The sequence below is a fragment of the Pyrus communis genome, chromosome 4, assembly GCF_963583255.1.
Source record: "Pyrus communis chromosome 4, drPyrComm1.1, whole genome shotgun sequence".
In the NCBI taxonomy this organism is placed as follows: Eukaryota; Viridiplantae; Streptophyta; class Magnoliopsida; order Rosales; family Rosaceae; genus Pyrus; species Pyrus communis.
Genome location: NC_084806.1, coordinates 10,092,464 through 10,114,972, shown reverse-complemented (window position 1 = coordinate 10,114,972; position 22,509 = coordinate 10,092,464). Strand labels below are relative to the sequence as shown.

Sequence of the window (22,509 nt, the reverse complement as noted above, 5' to 3'; positions counted from 1 at the left end):
ACTAAAATCCGTTTTGGGAAATTAAAGATTAAACAATCAAGTTCCCTGAGCTCCGTAACAAAGCACAACATGAAAATAGGATTCTCGTAGGATTTTTTTTATAAGGATCTTGAGAATTTTTTAATTACATCAATTCATCATGCATTATACGGTTGATTTTTATTAAATACTATTTATATTTAATTTTAAATAAAAATTATAATAATATCTAACCACATAATGTACAATAAATAAATATGATTTTGGAATCTTACACCGTGAAAAATATGCAGGTTTCCTGTTTAGGGCTTTTGACCTAATCTCCTGAAAAAACACGTCCGGTTGGCTTTTTCCACACGGCACGCGCTTTGTTAGTCGTGATGTCTGTATCTTGACTCGTGGTTTTCGTCTTCCCCGACTTTGCCACGAAAAATGGAGCAAGTAATGTCGACGGTGACATTGACTCACGTCAAATGCTGCTACGACACGTCAATTGACACAGCTTTTGACTTGGATCAATGTAGTTGTTGAAAAAATCAAAGCTACCCAGATTACTTACTCAGATTCTCTTTGAGTCACCTTTGCCACACCATAGGCTCGTATTTTACCTTGCCGTAACCTCAATGATGAGACTTTATTTGACTAATTGTCTTGGTTGGTAGGTTTGAGAGGGATTTGCATCCTCTTCGAAGCCCAATGAGAGATTTTTCTTGACCAACATATGTGAATCGTTGAATTTTTATTCAACGGTTATAAATAAAGAATTCGTTTAAAGTTTAATAATTATAGCCGTTGGATGAAAATCCAACGATCCACATATGTTGGTCAGGAATATCCACTCCTCGGGCTCCGGAGAGGATCCAAATCCGATTTGAGAAATCGACATGCTAGATGTTAGACCTTATTAAGATATGGAGAAATTAGGTTTTAATAAACGACATTAATTATTCAAAAATAAAATATTTACATGTCAACATAATTAAGTTTTACTTTTAAATATATTCATTTAGTGTTAGAAACGTTACATTCGATGTATTATATTTATGGCTAAGCTTTTTATCATATATTTCTATTTCTAGTTTGTACCCATTTTTAATTTGCAATCATTTTTTAAATTGTACCAATTTTTTTAAATTTTAATTTGTACCCATATATTAATTTCATTTTGTCCCTTATTTTTTTTTAACTTTTATTTGTACTCATAATGTTTTTAACCTTTTATTTGTACCCATAATTTATTTATAACGTACCAAATTTTTTTTACAAATGTACCACTTTGTTATATGTAAAATGTATCACTATTTTTTTTTGTAAGTACCATTTTTTATGTAAAATGTACCTATTTTTTAATGTAAAATCTATTTATTTTTTAATCTAAAATGTACCATTGTTTTTTTAATATAAAATGTACCCACATTTTTATGTAAATGTACCAATTTTTTTATATATAACATGTAGCCAAATTTTATTATATAAATGTGCTCATTTTATAAAAATAAATAAAATAAAATAAAATCCCATTTTTTTTAATAATCTATAATGCACCCATAAGCAATTATTATTATTATTATTATTATTATTATTATTATTATTATTTTATCAAAACTCATAAGTAATTTTGAATAATTAAATTGGTAGTGTAAATGAAAGCAAAAAATAAGGGTTGAGTCTTTATTGATATTATTGCATCTCTTTTATTATTATGAGGGACTTCAATCAAAAATCTAAAATGCATAAGGTTTGAGTCTATAACAGTTAGGGATCAGAGACCGCAACTAAACTATCCCTCAAGTTATTTACAATTTGAGTTTCTCTACTTGTCTTGCCATTTTCTTTTTTTAATTTGAAGCGACTGTCATATTTTCATTCCACATAATGTAACATCTGTGTATATGACTTTATCATTTTTGCTTAGTAAGAAAATGAAATTACAACATCTCGTTTATCAAAGTTAATTGAGATTACTATTTCAGTTGCTGAGTGATGTGCCTGAAAGAATGGCTTAAGTTTACTTAGTCCAAGGGTTTTCAAAGGGTGGTTGATGAGGGCGACTCGAAACTTGTTATTGAGGTGGTGCAAGGTAATTGGGAGGTCCCATGGAGGATTAAATCTATCATTGAGGATGTCTAACACATCCTAGTCTTGACTCCGTCGTAGCACGATATTGTCCGCTTTAGGCCCCGGCCACGCCCTCACGGTTTTGTTTTTGGGAACTCACACGAGAACTTCCCAGGGGGTCACCCATCATGGGATTGCTCTCGCCCGAACTCACTTAACTTTGCAGTTTCGATGGAACCCGAAGCCAGTGAGTTCCCAAAATGCCTCGTGCTATATGGAGGTGGGCATGTACATATAAGGCACATCACCCCCTCTCCATTGGTCGATGTGGGATGTTACAATGCCTGTTGTCTTGCTTACTCTTTCATTGTGTGGAACCATATTTAATGAGAGGCAAACTTTGTCACAGACGCCTTGGCTCATCTTGGACTTTTGCTCGAGAATCAATATATTGGGGATTATTAGGCCATCTCCAATCGAAGGAGGGCCAGAAGGCACTCTTTGGTCCTATAGCCCTCCAAGAAATTAATATTTTAATGAACAGTGTCATGCCATTTTTCTTACCATCTCCAACCGAGGGGTCAGAGGGTCACAGGCCAAACATAGCCCTGTGACAAAAAAATCACCTCCAACCGAGAGGGCCAAAGGGCCATAGGGCCAAACATATTTTATTATTTTAATTGAATTAATATGGTTACTTAAATCAAACTACCTCAATAATTTTACATGATGGATTGTCAATAATTTTACGTCCTGGATTTCGAGTGCCACGTGTCGATGTGTGAGTAATTTTACATCTCAGATGTTATTTAATATTATTTAATGTTGTTTCATGTTACTTAATGTTATTTAATGTTGTTTAATGGCTTAGGTGTAACATCCCACATCGCCCAGGGGAGGGGATCTTGTAAGCCTTATATGTATATTTCTATTTCTACCTAGCACGAGGCCTTTTGGGAGCTCACTGGCTTCGAAGTTCATCGGAACTCCGAAGTTAAGCGAGTTCGCGCAAGAGCAATCCCATGATGGGTGACCCACTAGGAAGTTCTCGTGTGAATTCTCAGAAACAAAACCGTGAGGGTGTGGTTGGGGCTAAAGCGGACAATATTGTGCTACGATGGAGTTGAGCCCGGGTTGTGGTGGGGGCTCGGGCCGGGATGTGACAATTTGGTATCAGAGTCAATCCCTGGCCGGAAGTGTGCCGACGAGGACATTGGGCCCCTAAGGGGGGTGGATTGTAACATCCCACATCGCCTAGGGGATGAGATCCTGTAAGCCTTATATGTATATTCTCATCTCTACTTAGCATGATGCTTTTTGGGAGCTCACTGGCTTTGGAGTTCATTAAGCGAGTTCGTGCGAGAGAAATCCCATGATGGGTGACCCACTGGGAAGTTCTCGTGTGAGTTCCCATAAACAAAACCTTAAAGGCATGGTCGGGACCTAAAGCGAACAATATAGTGTTACGGTAGAGTCGAGCCTAGGTTGTGGTGGGGGCTCGGGTTGAGATGTGACATTAGGAAGTTATAGGAAAAAAAATAGAATTTTAATTTTTTTTAAAAGAATTTTGAAAAAAAAAAAAAAATTTCAAATATAACGGCTAGCTGATGTCGCCCTGACGTCAGCAACTAGCCGTTGGAACTAATCTTTAAGGAGGTGGATTGTCTGCCCTCCCATTTCCATACTTTTCCCATGCCCTTCTGTGAGGTGTAGTCACGGTTAAGCCATATCAACATTTTATATTAATTTTTTTTATAAAAATAATAAAACAAAAGGTAATAGGAATATCAAATATTGACGTGGCTTAACCGCGACCACACAAACAGAAGAGTATAGGAAAAATATGAAAATGAGAGGATAGACAATCCACCTCCAATCTCTAAAAGAGCTAAAAGCATTTGATCGATTATCCAACCCCAATCAATCTTGGTTATTACTATTAGCGGGGTTTCCATTCGTTAGCTGGTATTTGTTACCCATTCCAATAGTAGCTGGCATCTTTTCAAATATGCATCACATTTTTTACAACCAAAAATGTTTTTAAATGTGTTAGAAAAACACGTTTTTAATAACAGCTATTCCAGCAAAAACTTATGTACATTAATGTTTCACACAAAACTACCTTAATTATAAGTCGAATCACAATCTCATATCTCATGTTTTTAAAATGACAAAATTATATCTCAATTTATAAATTTGTTTCAATGTTAGAATTCCGTTAAATTTTCTGTTAAATTGACTGTTAAATGCTGACGTGATAGGAATGGGGCCTACTCTTTCGCCAACTAGAGTAACAAACTAATTAAATATTAATAAATTAAGAATTTCTTATTTAAAAATTAAAAATGTATTGAATAGTGTCCTAGCTTAGGAACTCATCCCCCATCACCATGCATTCTCCTTAACTGTCCCCCAGAACCAGTGATTCCAGCCCTCTCTGCTCCCACACCACTCTCACCTTCATAACTTAGGTGAAGACCGCTTCTTCTTCGGTCATCGGATTGTCCCCGCTGACGATGGCTCGCTTGATTATTTCTGATTTTTTTTTCTGGGTTGGTTTATTCTTCTCCTTGTACTAATTATTTCAAGGAATTTTTTATTTGAAAATTTTCTCCTCCCTCTGGGCCTCTACTGACGAAGATGAGTTGAGTGAAGTGAAGATGATTCCAAGGATTTCGTCCAAAAAAATAAAAAAAACCAGAAAAATAACATCTGAGAAAGTGCACAACAAAACCTAATCTCTCTTGCGGATCTGGATCTGGTCCTGGCGCCTATTCGTTGGGATTTCGTCCATCCCGCCGTCAACTCGCTGGGATTCATGTTCCCACCACCCCAACACTCCCCCCGAATTCCCAGATGCAAGTTTGTGATTGGTTGCAACTTGCAACCGAGATGCCGGTGCGACGGAGATGGATTTGATGAGTTTGATTGCTGCTTTTTTGCTCGAATTGAAAAAGCCCAGGAGGAAGGGAAGAAGGGAAGAAAGAGAAGGAGAGAGTGGGCACAACAGTCCCTTTCCCCACCGAGTCTGTTTCTGCAGATGTCTAGCTTCTCCTGGGAAAAATCAAAGTTTCACTGCAAGTGGAGGAAGAAGAATGCATATGAGTTGAGGGAAGAAAGTACGATGAGTTGAAGAAAAAAAAAAGCAGAGAACTGAGTGAAGATGAGTTGGAGGAAGGAGAAGACAAGGAAAGTTGGTGGCGGCGGGATGAGGGAGATGGGATTCTGGGAATAGGGGGAGGGAGACAGGATTATGGGGATAGGCGACGGGGGTGAAGTGGAGGGCTGATGAGTTTTTTATATTTTTTATTTAAATTAATTTTTAATTGTTAAATAAAAATTCTTAATTTATTAATTGTTAAATAAAAATTTCCCAATTGTTAAATAAAAATTTCTTAATTAATAAATTTTTTATTTCAATTGGCAAAGAAGTGAACCTGCTCCTGCACGTTATTTAACACCTAATTTAACAAAAAATTTAACGGAATCTAACAATGCAATGAATTTGTAAGTTGAGGTATTACATTGTAATTTTTAAAACATAAACTATGAGATTGTAGTTTAACCTATTTAAGTTTCTCATAGAAACGAGGCAAAGTAGAAAATACCCTAAGTTTGTCAAAATCTGTAACAATAGAATTGGCTTCCGTATTGGAGATTTTTTCGACCAATGAAAAATATAAAATGTCTGACATTTTGCATCTTTCATTACAATCTCTCCATCATTTAAAGAAATGAAAAATAATGAAAATAGCTTGAAAAGTTTTAGTTAAAAAAAAAAAAATCATATAGTATTGTTTAATGATTAGTACAAGACCCATATTAAAGTAGTTCAATTAAAAATGGCCTAACTATAATAAATTATGATTTGTCGATTTTACCCATAACTTTTTTAGGTTAAGTTCCAGATTTTCGTCATTAATGAAGTTCATCATTGTTTTGCAGACCTTCTTCTTTTTCTTTGAAACAAAAATATAGATCCTCATGCTATTTAATTTATATTTTGTATTATTTCGTTGAAATGTGATCGTCGTTATTATTCATAGTGTATTCGAGGTACTATTTTTCAATTTTTCATCGTCAGTGGGGTTCATCGTTTGTTTCCAGAAAATAAATTTGAGATATGCATGTTATTCAATAATAATGATGGGTCACTGTTTCTGGACTGTAAAGATAAAATGTTTTAGGATTTTAAGTAACACTGTTTCTAAAATTTAATTCACTGTTTTTGGATCCAAATGAAATAGACACATTGTTTCTTAAATGCAAGCTAGAAAAGAAATAGTGAAATTCAGTGTATTTGGATTCAAAGAAAAATAAGCATCATGTTTCTTAAATATAATCAACTGATGCATGAAAGGAAAGAAGTAGCCAAAGGTTAAAACATAGACTGTTTCTGGATTTTGGTTCTTTTCTTTCCAAATACAGTGTTTGTTTGTGCACAGACAAAACAAACACTGTATCTGATTTATTTCCAGAAACAGTGTTATGTTTTGGGTTATCCAGAAACAGTTTTATGTTTTGATTCTTTTTTTTTTTTTTTTTTTAAGACACTTTTTTGCTGGTTTCTGCCATTAAACTTCTTTGAACTTGTTTTGGCGGTTTTGTTCTGATGAATGCTTCATTTTTCAACTTTGATTTGAACTTTGATTTGGTTGTTTTTGAAATGGAGGAATTCGATTTGATAGGAAGATAGGGAGCTATTATGGGGGGTTTCGTGCTGAATTAAGGTTGGTGAAGAGTCAAGACAATATCAAATCATTTAGGGGTATTTACGAAACTGTAGATTTGTAGTGGGTTGGGCTTGTAAGTTTGCCCCGTGGACAATAGTTTTGGATGGTTTTTTATTAAAATTTGAGCAATTTTGGTTAAATAACATTTTGAGATGGTTTTTGGTTAAATATTTGTTGGCCCAAGCCTTTTTCATTAAAGCTCCCTTGCATATTACATTTTAATCTTCAAGTACAAGATTTCGGTTAATATTCTAAGACCATCTCTAGAGGAGATGTCAAAAATGTCATATAGACATATAACAGTAATAAATTATATACCATTTTCTCCAAACCGAGATGTCAAAGCTGACATGAAAAAAATGCTAAGTTGAGATGGACATAGGGATGTCAAATATGAAGTTGCCTTCAAATATGATTTTTGCTATTTCCAAAGGCATTCCATTTGCCTTATCTTAAATGCTAGCATATTTAAGTATTATTTTATTATTTTTAAACCACTAACAACCCAATTTTTATTATTTTTGTTTAAAAATAAATAAATGAAGCAACCAATTTTGACATATCAGGTAAAAGGAAAATATCGATAATATGTCAAATTACCAAGTCAACCATCGAATTCAAATTTGATGTTTTGAATTTAATATCTCCTTCGAAGATACTCTAAGGGATGTTTTGACAAAGTAATGTGAAAGCAAGTCCTTTTAAGGGATGTTTTGACAAAGTAATGTGAAAACAAGTCCTTTTATTTAGTCACGTGTTTTCAGACCCGAAAAAGCTATGTTAAAACACCCGAAAAAGCTATGTTCTTTTGACTTTGGTTTCAAATGAAGCAATGCAAGTGGACTTGGACAAATGACTTCCACACTCATCTTTCTCCTAGGCACCCTCCGTTTATTCTATCCAAAAGTTAGAAATAGTCAAAAGTGTGCAGCAGGTGAAAATGGATGCACGTAAATCACATCCCACTCAAGGAACTAGATCGAGTCTTCCTTTTGGATAATGATACATGGTGTTAGAGGGTCTTAATACTAATGTGTACACTGAATAATAACGTTAACTAGATATTACAGGTTGCTATCATTCACTGTTAGTACACTACAAGTGCATCGATTAGGGTTGATTCTAAGTTAATTTCAACCGTCCAGCAATGTGTTGAATGGCCTCTATGATAGGGTTTAGGGTCGATTCACTGTTAATTGTCAATGACATTTTGTGTCACTCAGCAGAATGTAGGTCAACTGGTTCAACAAATCGAGACTTTCTTCTCCGCTTTGCTTCAGGAGTGCACCGTTTGCCACCAACATTTCCAACTTTCACAGGTAACTTGCCGTTTATTTGAGGAGATGTCTCTGTTGATTTATGTGCCTTAGAAGATGACTTGACTGAAGGAGATTTCTCAGTCCGTGTGTTGCTGTTGTCCACATTTTGAGATGCTTTCCTCAAGGGAGACTTAACTCTCTTTCTGGACAACCGAAATCCAGTTTGCTCTCTTCTCTTGTCATGCCTAAGGAGCCGAACATGGAAGGGATTTGCGGCTGTGTAACAAACAGACTCACCATCAACCCCACTCCTATTCAACTCAACGTCTCCATTGTTAACCTGAAAATTATAATATTACATCACAACTCAATTGTTAAATCAACACCCAGAAAGCTACGAATAAAATCTGAGCTAATACAGATTGGGTTTTAGCAACACCAACTAAATCAAAGAAAACATGTGCTTATATGTACAAAAGAAATACCAGTTGCAGGAGCGAAGAAAAACTCCGAGCGACATCATACTTTTCCTGACCTTTTACAACATCAGCAAACGACAAGACATTCTCATTGTCTGGTTCGAAGGATAGTCTATCAAGAATTCTTTCTCCGTAGTCATGAATATCAAAAGCAGGGTGTGATTCCTAAGAAAAACATAGCAAACTCCTTTAGTGAATCAGTAGAGGAAAAACAAGAAGAAAACATGTAACACAGCTAGAGGCTATTCTGATTTACTTTTCTGTAAGGAAAGTGTTGACACACAGAAAGGAAGCAAAAGTGATGGAACCTACTTGCTCTTCCAGGTTGTACTCAATTTTGTGTTTCCATGTTGAAACACGAGCAGCTAGTTCAGTTTGTTTCTCGGTTTCAGCTATGCTAGCAAGGAGAGTGTCCTATGAGAAGGAACATAGGTAGTCATCCAAAATGTTGCAGTTAATTACCAAAGTATAACATAAGGAAAAAGACTATAATTTTGCCCAAAGGTAAAAGAAAAAAGAGGCAAAAGAAAAATAAATCAGACAAGACACATAATTGCCAGCAAAAAAATTTGAAGCGGGCTCTTTCTTCCACGATCTAGTCACCTGAAATACCTTAAAAGCTATTTCCGTGACTTCTACAAGATACTTTTCAGAGTACATAAACAAAACCATCCTAATGAGAATATGCATCCTTCTTGACACGCTGAAATAAAAAATCCATCCTAATAAACCTATAAAGTAAGACTGTCTTTTCAAAAAACACTTTGCTTCAGACTCTTGGCCTCAATTACAAAGTACTCCTTTTAGAGTAGAGTGTCGAATGATGCTGCAGATCAAACTATCAAGTTTCCGTTGCAAACTAAAATAATCCATCGACTAAACATGCCCCACCTCAGATAGAGTTTCTGAAATCCAGTTAACAAGATAATATATTGCAGCTCAACAATTCACTGCTGCCAAAACCCAGAAACAAAGTTAGATATGTATACTTACCAAGTGAGAGCGACACAAATCTTCCAGGCTTGCATGAGGATTTGGATTGTCGTCAAATGTTTCAACATTACCAAATTGAGGACCACTGTCCTCATTCTGTATAATATCAATAGATTAGCAATCTAAAACGTTCCCAGTTCATTTTAAGTCATGCAATCATCAATTATCTGTGCAGTCTAACCATATCACTGTGCCCAGGTACACCATCCATGAATTCTGGCAAGTCAGCATCAGGTTGCCCAATATCAGGGATCTCATTATCATATTCAGTATCCTCATTTGCATCTAGAGGATTGCAAAAGGCATCAAAGGATTCTTCTCTTCCATTAACAAGGGATTCCCGTAGCTGCAAATGAGAAAGCAAGTTCACCAACCAACCAAAAAACAAACATCTACACAAATTTTTGTAAAACAAACCTTTTCAAATAATGGAGGAGATTGGGATCCCTTTTGTCTCTCCTCGGCATGACATCGAATCTGCCACATTTCTATGAGCTCTGGACTAATAGTACCATGCAATTTTGCAGGTGGAAAAAGTGTAATAATAGAGACATGCTTAGTAGAATTGAATCCTTTCCTTTTAGAAGCTTTGACTGCTAGCGGAAAACATAATGAAAGAGAAGCATGGTGTTAGGTACATAATAATTTATAAGTGCAATTTCAAAAAACTAACATTTGAAAACCACCTTTCCTAAATGGTTTCACTTTCAAGTTCCCGGGTTCATGGGGATTCAGTGGCTTCCATGGATCATCACCATCATCATCTGAATCATCCAAGTCCCTGGGCTCTGAATATCTATCATCCATATCAAATCCCTGAGTACCATCATCAAAATCATTGCAGGCAGGAGGATCAGGTTCGATATTACAATTATTTGCCTCAAAACTGCAACCGACGATAGGAGATTGATTAATATTAGGATCCTGCCCCTTATGAAGAGATGACCTATGTGCAGTTCCACCTGAACGTCTGGGAGTCTGATGACTTTTTCGTGCTGAGGTGACCCTATAAGCACTATTTTGTCCTTTAACAACTCCATCCACACTCAAATAATCATTTACTGCTACAGCATCACATGGATCTAATAAAATGAAATCCTGATATAGATCGTTGGTGGCCAGCTGCAGATATAATTTTTGTGACCAAACAACTTTAGATACATATGTTGAGTAAACGATCCAAAAAATTAACAGATGGAAGAAACTATGGTACCAGATATGCCTCTAATTCTCCGAAATCACCAGTAGTATCTAGGCAATCACCTTCGAGCACAACTAGGTTTGCTGGTGGCTTCACAAAGGGATTCAGAGGAGCATCGCTTCCCGATGGACTATCTAAGCAATTCTTTGCTTCCACTGCAAGGAAAATTGATTTCAGTGGATGAAGATTGCACAATTATATCTCCATAGTCCATACAGAGTTAGAAAGTAATGGGTACCTGCAATGTCATCTAAGCTCCAAAAAATATCATTTTCTTCATCGGAAACAGCATGGGAACTCCCACCTTCTTCAGGCCGAACAGATGTTCCTTCGGATTGTTCATGCTGCCTATATAAAGGATACAGTAAAATAAGAAAACTAACGAGAGAGAGAGAGAGAGAGAGAGAGAGAGGCAATTCCAAAGCACAGTTTCGTGCAACACAAAGCTTATGCCCAAAAGTGATGATATGATCATGATCACTATGTTTTCCTAGGAGCAGAAATTTTAGACACATCAGAAACTCTACACAAAGCTACTGACTTACCTTGATTATTCCAAGACATAACACAACGTGATCATTATATGGATCTCTTCAATTCTTTTTTCTTATCTAGTATCTCCTGTTACATTTATTATCTTTATTTAGATTTATAGTTTTGTAATACTTCTTCCCATGTTAGTTCAGCCTCTTGTTCACTTTTACCTTCTACTTCTAAGTATCTTCTTCGGTTATAGGTGAAATATGAAGAACCAATTTCCAGTTCACGCTCCAGGTCGGGAAAGTAGCTGCAAACTTTTTATTCACCTATCAAAATCCCATTATTATGCTCATACAGCCTAAACCTACCTTCTCTAATCTTATCACACGTAGGTGTGACTCCCAATGCTTCTCTAGTAACTGCATTATTTAGAAAGTTGATGAGATACGATAATCAACCATTTTGAACACATTAGCCAAGTTAAAGTATAGACTGCAGAACCTTGGGACAATTAATTTTCTAAACACTCAAAAGCCAGTTAGAAACCTAATCACACACACAAATGCACATATCTGGGTGCATATCGACAAAGAACAAATCTTTACTGAAATAATATCATAAAATTTAGAAAAAATACCAACACCACGAAGCAAAATATTCAAAATATATAAATTTACAATAAAATTAAAAAAAATAATTAAAATGGAGGGGAAAGAAACACCAACCCCTTTTGGGAAAGGAACTCCAAAGCACGCAAAACCAACGAGTACAGATACTCCACCTTCCGGCTATACACTTGGACAGAACCTTGAAGAAGCAGCGCAGCTACACCCAACAAAAATCATCACAAACAATTCCGAAAGTAAAAAAATTTAAAAGAAAAATAGTAGTCTGAAGTAAAAGGAACACCTTCTGCGAAATTAATAGCGACATGGCCTTCTGCTTCAGTGGGTATTTCACCGGAGCAAATCTTGAGCAAATACTCTTCGAGTTTTTGTGCGAGATCGAGTTCCCAATTGGATTCTAGGTCACGCTCTGCTTGCACCCTATGAAATCCGCCTCCACCGCCGCCGCTGTTGCTTCCACCCGGTTCGTCTTTGGCGCTAGTCATCTCCTGTGAGAAGAACTGGGCATTGGCGCATTGTGGAGGTGCTGGATTCACATTTCGTGGATACTAGGGTTTTCCAATTTGGGGGTTTCGGAAAGCGATAAATTTTTTAAGTCGAAATTGGAAAACAGTGTGTGACAGACGGATAGTCAAAGATTTCCTCTGAGACTGCAATTCGTGAGCTTGGTTTCGGCAGGAAGATGGATAGAGCGAGCAGAGAGAGAGAGAGAGTGTGTGTGTGTGTGTCTGCGCGTGTGGGATTTTCAAAAAGTTTCGATGGCCGTTTCCCGCTCCTTTGTAATTGTACCCCTTTTGTATTTTCATTTTTGCATATCTTATTCGAGTATTCGCCCATTTTTGTTTTGAACTTGTAATCGGTTGTTAATTAACTCTATAAAATTTTGTTTTAGTCAATTGTCACCCTAAACTTTTGTTAAGAGCCAATCACCACCTGTCGCTAGATCCCCTAAGTTTTCATTCGTTTTTCTATTAAAACTTTATCACGTACCACACACATGCTCCACAAATAACGATAAAACGGTCAAATCTTTGCCCATCACTTTTTGTCATCTCCGTCTGTGGGAGGAGAGAACTTAACACAAGAGAAACTAGAATAGCTCTTTTGCACCCACTCTTTGTGTGAGTGTTGTTAAATCCACCCATCGTCCTATTATCCATTCACATTTTAATAAAAATATTATTGACATATTTATTCTTTTTCTAAAAGACTTTTAAACCCTACCCCGTTTCCCTCCTCCCACTGTCTCTCTCTTCGTCCTCCGTGCTTCTTTCTTCCATTTCATCTCTCTTTTCGGCTTCTCCATCGACCGGACCAGGAGAACATGGTGAATCGCTTTTTCAATTTTGTGGCCTAGGAGTGGGATGGGTTCGGGAAGACGGGTTTTGTTCTTCATCTAACTCTACTCCATTGATCAAGACTGATTCCAGACTTCAGCAGGTGGAGGAGGAGTCGGTGTGCCAAAGGGAATTAGTGCGCTAGTACTTCGTTGTCGTATCCCATAGCTTGTCAGCTTTTGGCATTACTATTCCCACGTCGTCATCCGAGCTTGTGGTGCCATTCTAGGAGGCCCCCTAACACTCGTCCTAGGAGCCCCCCAGCACCCATCCTAGGAGTCGCCCCAGCAGTCACCAGACCCCTCAGCATAGTAGTATACAAATTTTTTTTCACTATAATTGGACGAACAATTTTTCTGGGTTGTAAATATTATTTTTTATTTTTACAATATTTACTTTTTAAAATGTTCGAATTTAATAGTTTTATTTTTCTATTTGTTGTAATTATTATTGTTGTAACAACCCGTCCTTAATTTACGATTTTATTAATTTTAAATGTGTGAATTGACCAAAATGCCCTAAAGGCAAAAACATTGACTTTCATTGACCCTTAATTCGTGACATGTATAAATTATTATTTTTGCCGTATTCTCGAAGTACTCAACGATACGAGCACGTAAGCACAAACGGAATTGAAATCGAAGGTTTTACTAAACTACGAATCCGAAAAATACTTTTGTAAAAATTATTATTTTATATTTTATATATTTCTCATAATTATATTATTATTATTATTATTATTATTATTATTACTACTACTTTTATATTAATTTTTGGTGGGATATTTTAAATTATTTCAATAATTTTCTGTCAGTAGGGCCCACACCCACACCAAACTTACCTCTCTGTCTCTTCCACGTGGCATTTTTGTTCCACACACTTTGGGAACTATTTCTCGTCCTTTCCAGCTCTCTCTCACTCACTCTAACACTCTGTCACTTTAACTCTCCCCTTCTCTACTTCACCACGCTAAAGCACCACCACCAGCACCACCATTTCGCCATTTTTCACTGCGAACAACTTAGGCCACCCCGATTTAGGAAAACCTTGACACAAACCCAAGCTCAAACCTAGGCCAAGCTTATCTTTCCCTCTCTGCCATTGTTCACAATTTTCCCGAAATATTCCGACGAGTTCTCGCCATCTCCGACAAAGGTAACATTAAAAAACTCTTCTAATCTTTGTAAATCATGTTTAGGAGTACAATTAGCATGTTTTTTGAAACGTTTTGGCATTGTTTGACTGTAGAAACACCGCGGGGAAAAGTTCCCTAGTTTTCAGGCAGACATCTAATGGCTTTCGAGCCATTTGCCACGGCCGAGGAACCCAATGGTATATTTCGATTCCTTGTTTCTTGGGCTTCAATTTGATATATTGGATTGATAGTTTTAGTTGAGATTTGGGGTTAAACGTAGTTCTAAACTTGGTTTGCGGTTTTCGGTATGTATTTTCTATGTAAATGTTGATGCGTGCAAACTATGCATTGGATTTTTTGGTTGTTAGAATTGCATGTTAGGAAAAAGAGTTTTGATTTTTCTAGCATGTGATTTATGTTATTTTATATTGTACTGACGACCTGAGAATCAGGGGGGATGCGTGACTACCTTGGGCTTTAGTCCCCTAAACCTCTGGAGGGTCCTATACAAACGGACTCGTACCATTAACCGTAAGGGGAGGGTACTTGTGTCTATGTGGTACAGGTTGTAAGTGGACACTCTCATTACCCTATCTTTTGTTGGTATTATTTGAGAATATTTTTTTACGTATGGGTAGTTGGCTGCGTGTTCGGTTGTCAGGACAAAAAGAATTAGGGATCCCGTTATAGTTAACTTGTATGAGCATGAAATAAATTTTAACTCAAGCCAAAGGTTTTTGTTGTGCAAATTGTTTCCTTTATACGTAGTACAAAGGTATATCTAGTTTCAAACCTAGCTAGGGTGCCTTTCGAGGGGGTGCAATTGATTGAATGTGATGCTCACCCCTACAGTTTCAGGTGTTATGCGATATTTAATGGAAGAGTTGGACTAAGGTGTGCGGTTGTCGCTTGTCAACCTTAAAGCTTTCGAGTCAGAAAATCATATTTTGAAATGTAAATATTGATTTTCTGGTTTTAGTAAAAAATGTCTATGTGTAGCCTCTTTTGCTTACGTATATATTTATCTAAAACTTATTACTCCCTTGGCTTTTGTAAACTAAACTTTGAGGATTTCTTTTGTAAAAAGGTTGCTTATGAAATGGTTTGAATGTTATGGCTTTTGCTTGAACTTTGATATTTATTTTGTTAATAGTATTAGAGGCTTTGCGTATCTTAAAGATACAAGAGAATTGTCGTGTTCTGAGGCAAAGTATGCAACTCTAATGCGTTTTTAAGATTAGCGGCGCTGTCACGATACATTTTTGGATCGTGACAGTTTCGAATCGGAATGAGATAATAGTCAATGATACATTTACATACATAATAGCTACTGGTATTATGCTGAGCAAAGACATTGAACTGTGTTCCGTTGATAAATGATGACGTAGAATAGATTGATCAAACTAGAAAGAAGCAATCGGGGGTCGAACTAGATTCACTTGCGAAACACAAGGTGTTTGAGCCCGTAGTTCCTACACCTTCACATGTGAAACCCATTGGCTATAACTGGGTTTTCGTAAGGATGCATAATGAGAAGAATGAGATAGTGAGATATAAGGCACGCTTCATGGTGCAAGGTTTCTCTCAACATTTTTAGATTGATTACAAGGATACGTATTCCCTCATAATGGATGTTATAACGTTCTGTTACCTTATTAGTTTAATAGTTTATGAAATACTAAATATGCATCTTATAGACGCAGCAAGCGCGTATCTCTATGGAAAGCTTGATATAGAAATATATATGAAATTTCTAAAATGACTCACATTGACTGGATCAAATAATACTAGAACATGGAACACTCTCTCAATTAGATTGAGGTGTTCACTCTACGGATTGAAACAATTTGAGTAGATGTGGTATAACCGTCTTAGTGAGTATTTAATAGTCATGGATACATAAATAATGAATTATGCCCATGCATGTTTAATAAGTAGTCACATTATATGGTTGAAATAGTTACAATTTATGTCTATAATATAAATCTCATTGTGACTTCTGAAGAGCTTGACAAAACTGCTGCACTCTTGAAATCAGAATTTGAGATGAAAGATCTTAAGAAAACTCGATATTGTCTCGGCTTAGAGCTAGAGCATTGTTCAAATGGTATTCTGGTTCATCAATCTAACCCCATAAGGTATTGAGACACTTTAATGAGAATAAAGCAAAACCTTTGAGTACTCCTATAGTCATTTGTACACTAGATGCAAAACGAGATCCTTTCCATCCTAAAGATGACAAGGAAGAGGTTTTGGAGCTTGAAGTTCCATACTTGAGTGCAATTGTTGATTTATTGTACTTAGCTCAGTGTATTAGACCAAACATCTTCTTCGTTGTTAATCTTTTGATAAGATAGCAACGCGTCTACATGTAGATACTGGATTGGTGTTAAAAGACATCTTTCGTTAACTCAAAGTTACTACATATTTGGGCTTGTTTTATCCCTATGTATCCTCGATTGGAGCCATTCCCCTCGGTTCTCGAGTTGATTTTCACCTTGTTGGTTATGTTGATGCAGGTTATCTATCTGACCCGCACAAGGCACGTTCTCAAACGGATCAATCTTTATGGTTGGACTTGGAGGCATTGCAATATCTTGGAGGTTAACTAAGAAAACCTTAGTTGTGGCTTCTTTAAATCATGTTGAAATTATCACCATACATGAATCTACGCGTGAATTTTTCTGGCTGAGAGCCATTATGGAGCATATATATTCGAAGCATTAGTGGGCTTTCTTTTATTGTTGACGTCTCTGCAACTTTATGAAGACAACACCGTCTGTATCGACCATATAAATAAAGGGTACATCAAAGGAGACAACATCAAACATATTCTGACGAAATTCTTCACATTAGGAACAAAGAACATCCAAAGATTGAAGTCGAGCAAATCTTCCCATGACAACCTTGCTGACCTCTTTAAGAAGTCACTGCCAAAGTCTACTTTTCAGAAGCTTCTTCAATGAATTGGTATGCGTAAATTATTTGATTTGAATTGTTTGCAGTTCTCATTTGCAAGTTTTGTCAAATTCAAAAGGAGTATCCAAAAGTATACTCACTTGATCCTAATATACTCTTTTTCTCTACGATTATGAGCATTTTTCCTTTGATTTTTTCCTACCTAACGAGTTTTTTTATCAGGCATCCATCCTGAGCTCGTCATGCCCTTGTGTGCGTTCTACTTCCTAAAGACGTTTTAGTTTTGACTTAATGTAAGTTCTCATTTTTCTTCTTAGACTATTAGTTTTATCTTACATGTGTTTAACATAGCGAGGTTTTGTGAGTTATAGTTTTTATGCATAAATTCTTCAGTTTGTTTTGGGACTTGCATTCGCTCATTGTTGAGATCTGATGCAATATTTATTTAAGTGTTTACATACTCAATGGAGAGTGTTCTAGTCCTAAATTAGTTATGAGTGTGATTTTATAAATCCTTATGGGATTCCATAGTATCTTTATATAGTTTTCTAGTTATAATGTATTACTTGAAAGGTAAGGGGTCTCCCTTCTTTACTAATATAAATAAAAGCACAATGAGAAATCATCACTACAAAATGACCAAATTCTCTCTTCTTTCTCTCCTTGCTGCCAGCCACCATCTCCTTTTCTTTTCCCTCAATAAAATAGGCCTACAACATAGTAAGGTATATATGTTATAATTAATTTAATTTTTTATTTGTCTGATTGCAATATGTAATTTAATTTAATACATATAAGAATAGTACATTTTGTTCTTTATTTAGAAGTATAAGATTAATCTAATGTCTCTATCTACACTCCGGGCATCATGCCAGCGACGTAGGGCACACCGCTAGGCTGAATCCATCTATCACCGAACAAGAACCTCCCTGCGCTGAAGTCCGCGGCGTGCTGAGCGGTAAGCTTCTTGATTCCACGCCATGTTGCCCTTCTAGTCTGGTCGGCACCGAGTCCTCTATTGCCAAACTCACCGAACCAGCAAGATTGGTGATTGTTTGATCCAATCCATTCCATCCACCCTTCTGGAGCAATCACGTCATCGATCTGGGACTGTATGACGATGGTCCTTGCGTAGGCCTTCCATGGTCTGCCCAAGTATGCCTTATTGAGGTCCTTCTCGTAGCCTAGTTCACCAGAGATGGTGCAGTTTTGGATGGTGATACCCGAGGGAGAACGCCTGTCGAGTCTCCCTTGGGCAGTCACCATGCAGGCCTGGTTCTCGAGTGGCTTCCTGACGATCATCTTGCAGTTTTGGAACACGGCGGCAGCATCACCAAAGATGAAGTCGATGGTTCCACTAATGGTGCAGTCGCGGTAGAATTGCCTGTAGGTTTGGGTGTAGAGGGTGTCTTGGTACCCGTCCATCTTGCAGTTGTAGAAGATGGACAAGTCTGACTGGACACGTAGAGCCACGGCTTGGTGTCCAACGGCTCCGGCTGTGTTCTCAAATCCAATGTCCTTGGCAATGAAGTAGTCTCCCACAACACCTGTAAATATATTGTACATACCAATCATATTTTGAATCTAAACTTACATATATATTGTACATACCAATTATATTGTGAATCTAAACTATTGATATAAGTATAATCATGTTTGATGACCTCGTACACAATATGGTAATATACTAAAATAATATGCACATTAGATTGAACGTATTAATTCATAGTTTGATAATATCACATGTCAGATCAACTTATGTATGATTAGATAGGAAAAGATTGACTTACCAACTGTGGCAGTCTGCATGGTCTTGATACCCTCTGCAAAGTTCTTTCTACCGGTGATCACGGTCTTAGTGGGGCCATCTCCGATAAGCATGACATTGGTCATGTGCTTATCAAAAATGACCTGCTCCTCATACACTCCCTCCTTGACATAAATCACAAAGACCTTCACTGCGTTGTTCTTTGGGATATCCTTCAACGCTTCGTTGACAGTTTTGTACTTACCACCCCCGTTCTTGGCCACCACCACATCGGGTTTCAGCGTCTGAGGAGTGGCGGTAGCCAATTCAAGCCTTCGGCTATCAATCCAAGCGGGAATGACCTTAGCCTTTTGGAACTTCTTCACAGCAGTTCCAGCTGCAGCCTCAAGAAGTCTGCGGCCGGATTTAACATTAAGAGCCCCGAACATCGTGGAAACTCCATCGGCCATGGCAAGGGCGTTATTGGTGAGCTCTTGAGATGTCTTCAAGAACTGCCTCATCTTCTCACCGGCGTCACCGGTGGTGTTCTCAAACCCATCTAAGCAAGTCTGCTCGTATGTCATGGCGGCGCTGAGCCACACCTTGAGATCCTCCACGTAAAGATCGAGCTTGCTCATGTCAAAGGCCCCGAGCCTTTCGGACGAGTCACTCAAATCATCGATGGCGTACTCCAGGAGCTCCTTGCAGTTCTGGAGTGCGTCGCCCGTGCTCGGGTCCTTGGTCAGCTCCTTCAACGTGACGGACTTCTCGATGACACCGCGGAGCTTGTCCATGGCGACTTGGAACCCTACTTTGATAAGCTCTTTGGGATCGGTGACGTTGCCGGCCGCGCCTGAAAGGCTTTCCTCGCAGGTCTTTTTGTAGTCTGTGGGCTGGCAAATGGCCTGGACCGCCTTTGTGGACGTGGAGGTGTGGCCGTCGGACGACCCTCTGTCGCGGCGTGACACTGTGACCCCAACAGTTACAGCAACTACCATTGCCACCAGAATCAGTGCGGAGGCGCCAATGATGGCGACTTTTTTCTTGTTAGATCCGTCTGCTCCGCCCATGTTTGGAATAATATATATAAATAACTAAAATTCTAACTAATATTTATTTTCTGTAGATTCTGGTGGTGAAAATGAAACCAGTAAGATTTCTTATTCAGGTGAGTTGCTGCAGAGCTGTTGGGGTCACTTATTGGGGGTACTGGATAATACTTACTTTTTGTGCCCCCTGCTTCCCAAAGTGGTGTCATGGAGGTATTTATAAAGGCAGGAGCTCCGAATGACGGTTATTTCTGTTAGAAAATGTGAGGTGGGGAGATCATTGGTCTCGACTCATGACAAAACTAGGGGTCGTTCTTGTTCTTACTTTTTTCTTCCAAATTTGGAGCATACAGATGATTGGCAATGCTTAACAATTGCTCCTTCAAAAGTGGATTACCAGTGCCTGGCTAGAATTAATGTAGCATTTCAAATTATCTTCCATCAACTACCACTAAATTTTCAACATGCCAAATTATCTGACGATGTGACATGCTAATTGTTATAGGCATGCCGAAGTATCTGACGACATGCGACGCCAAAATTATCCGCCAACTACCAGTAAAGTTTCACGACTTGACAAATTATCTGACGACATGCGCTGCTTATTTTATTTTATTTTATTGTATAGTTACAAATATATGAGAATTTTTTTTTATATTTTAAATTATGGTAAGAATTCAATGACGGAGGGAATGAAAATAATGAATTTGGATGCAACAACAATGAATTTCTTTTATATTTAAGTATTTTCGTGTAAAGATCACAAACCATTATACTTATGTTTGTGAAAATTAAATTGAATAGAACGTTATATATGGGTTGAGAGTTTGACCATTTAACTCGCTTTACATTGATCATATACCTATTTGTCACTGTTCTACACATTTCGGCTTAGCACTGCATATGTCCCGCCTAGACTAGGAGGATGATCACCTTCTCGATTAATCTCTAAACGTTTAAAAATTAAGAATTGACGCGTAAACTTGCCTAGACACTTGCCTAGTCCGCCTAAACCCGCATAGGTCACAACTCCCATTTACACAGAAAAAATAGATAACTTTTATTTTGCATTTTATTTATAAAAAAAATTGTAAGAAACTTATTGAATATTTAGCTGAACACTCAATATATGTTTATTCTCCATGTTTTCAACATGTTCTAAACTTTATAAGCTATATGTCACTGATTTTGCAATTATGTATTCCAATATTGATATATATTTTTGAATATAAATAGACATTTATTTATATGTTATATAATAAAATTTTATTAAAAAAAAAAAAAAAAAAAAACTGCTAGGGCACTATGTCCCAGCTAGGCTCTACTAGCGCCTAACCCAATTTAGAATCTTGCTATTTGTACAAAACATGGTTATGAATTTCATCAGAAGTGTTCCCTTGTCACCAAATAATTAAGGAAAGTATGGTCACTCACCTTTGGATTTGATATCAAAGGATGGGGAACAAATGAATGTGCTTTTAGTGTTTTTATCTTAACTTTTACCATCAAATTCAAAGATAAGTGACTATGAATCCTTAGTCGTCATTAGGTGACCAAAAGAAAGGAACTTTGGACTTCATATACTGCGTGAACCCAATTATGATGGGATTCTTGGTACTACTTTTATAAAAGCTTGATAAATCTTAAAACTAAAACAAGAGTAAATTACATTTTACTCCCTCGGGTTTAGGTGCAATTGTAACCTCGTACCACATTTTTAAAATATTTCAATTTCATACACAAACTTATATTTTGTTACAATTTAATACGTCAATTAGTTAAGCCATTAATTTGACCATTAAATGATGATGTGATAAATGCATGACCCACATATTTGATGACGTGGCATATGAAAAATAATTGATTATCATAAAACAATTTAAACAAATTATTAAATTAAAACTAAATAAAAGGGGGCCCACCTCTCTTCTTCCACCACCCATCCCAATGGGGTAGAAAGAAAGGAACTTTGGACTGCATATATTGCGTGAACCCAATTATGATGGACTTCTTGGTACTGCTTTTATAAGAGCTTGATAAATCTTAAAACTAAAAACAACTGTGACAACGTTTAACCAAAAAAAAAAAACCTTGATGCTTATGAAATATAAAAGGGTTAGCTACATTTTACGGCCTTGAGGTTTGGAATAAAGAATATGTTCATGCACTTTTGGGACAAGATTTTTCGTAATTGACATTTGACGCTTTAGTAGGATTATAAATTAGGATATATGGATGATGTATTTTTAATATTAGCAATTATAAAGCACAGTTTTTTTAGTGCATATATTATTTAACTTTTGATATTAGCACGATTGTGTATAAGATTAAAAATTGTTGTTTAATGCTTTCATAGAAAATTTAATTTCCCCAACATGTTTGTATTCCAACAAAACTAAATTGTAGGGTTTAAACATTTACTACGCATCAAACACATCCTAACTATTTTGTTTAATTCCACATCAAAGCAATTGCGACATTAATTTTGTGTCGCAAAGCCGTCACAAAGTAACT

General features: G+C 36.9%; 2 protein-coding genes across 2 annotated transcripts; both read right to left on the bottom strand.

Moving 5' to 3' along the window:
* Positions 1-7,665: 7,665 nt before the first annotated feature.
* Positions 7,666-12,528, bottom strand: LOC137731124 (condensin-2 complex subunit H2-like). The gene is made up of 11 exons (XM_068470216.1): positions 12,092-12,528; positions 11,908-12,007; positions 10,941-11,050; positions 10,715-10,857; positions 10,188-10,623; positions 9,919-10,094; positions 9,683-9,847; positions 9,502-9,597; positions 8,821-8,922; positions 8,515-8,673; positions 7,666-8,369 (listed from the first exon to the last, which is right to left on the bottom strand). Exons 1-11 carry the CDS (start codon positions 12,291-12,293, stop codon positions 7,986-7,988), a joined length of 2,073 nt encoding a protein of 690 aa, XP_068326317.1. The 5' UTR covers positions 12,294-12,528; the 3' UTR covers positions 7,666-7,985.
* Positions 12,529-17,939: 5,411 nt separating this feature from the next.
* LOC137731123 (putative pectinesterase/pectinesterase inhibitor 28) lies at positions 17,940-20,170 on the bottom strand. The gene is made up of 2 exons (XM_068470215.1): positions 18,990-20,170; positions 17,940-18,746 (listed from the first exon to the last, which is right to left on the bottom strand). The coding sequence occupies exons 1-2, from the start codon at positions 20,014-20,016 to the stop codon at positions 18,052-18,054; spliced, it is 1,722 nt and encodes a 573-aa protein (XP_068326316.1). The 5' UTR covers positions 20,017-20,170; the 3' UTR covers positions 17,940-18,051.
* Between the last annotated feature and the right edge of the window lie 2,339 nt (positions 20,171-22,509).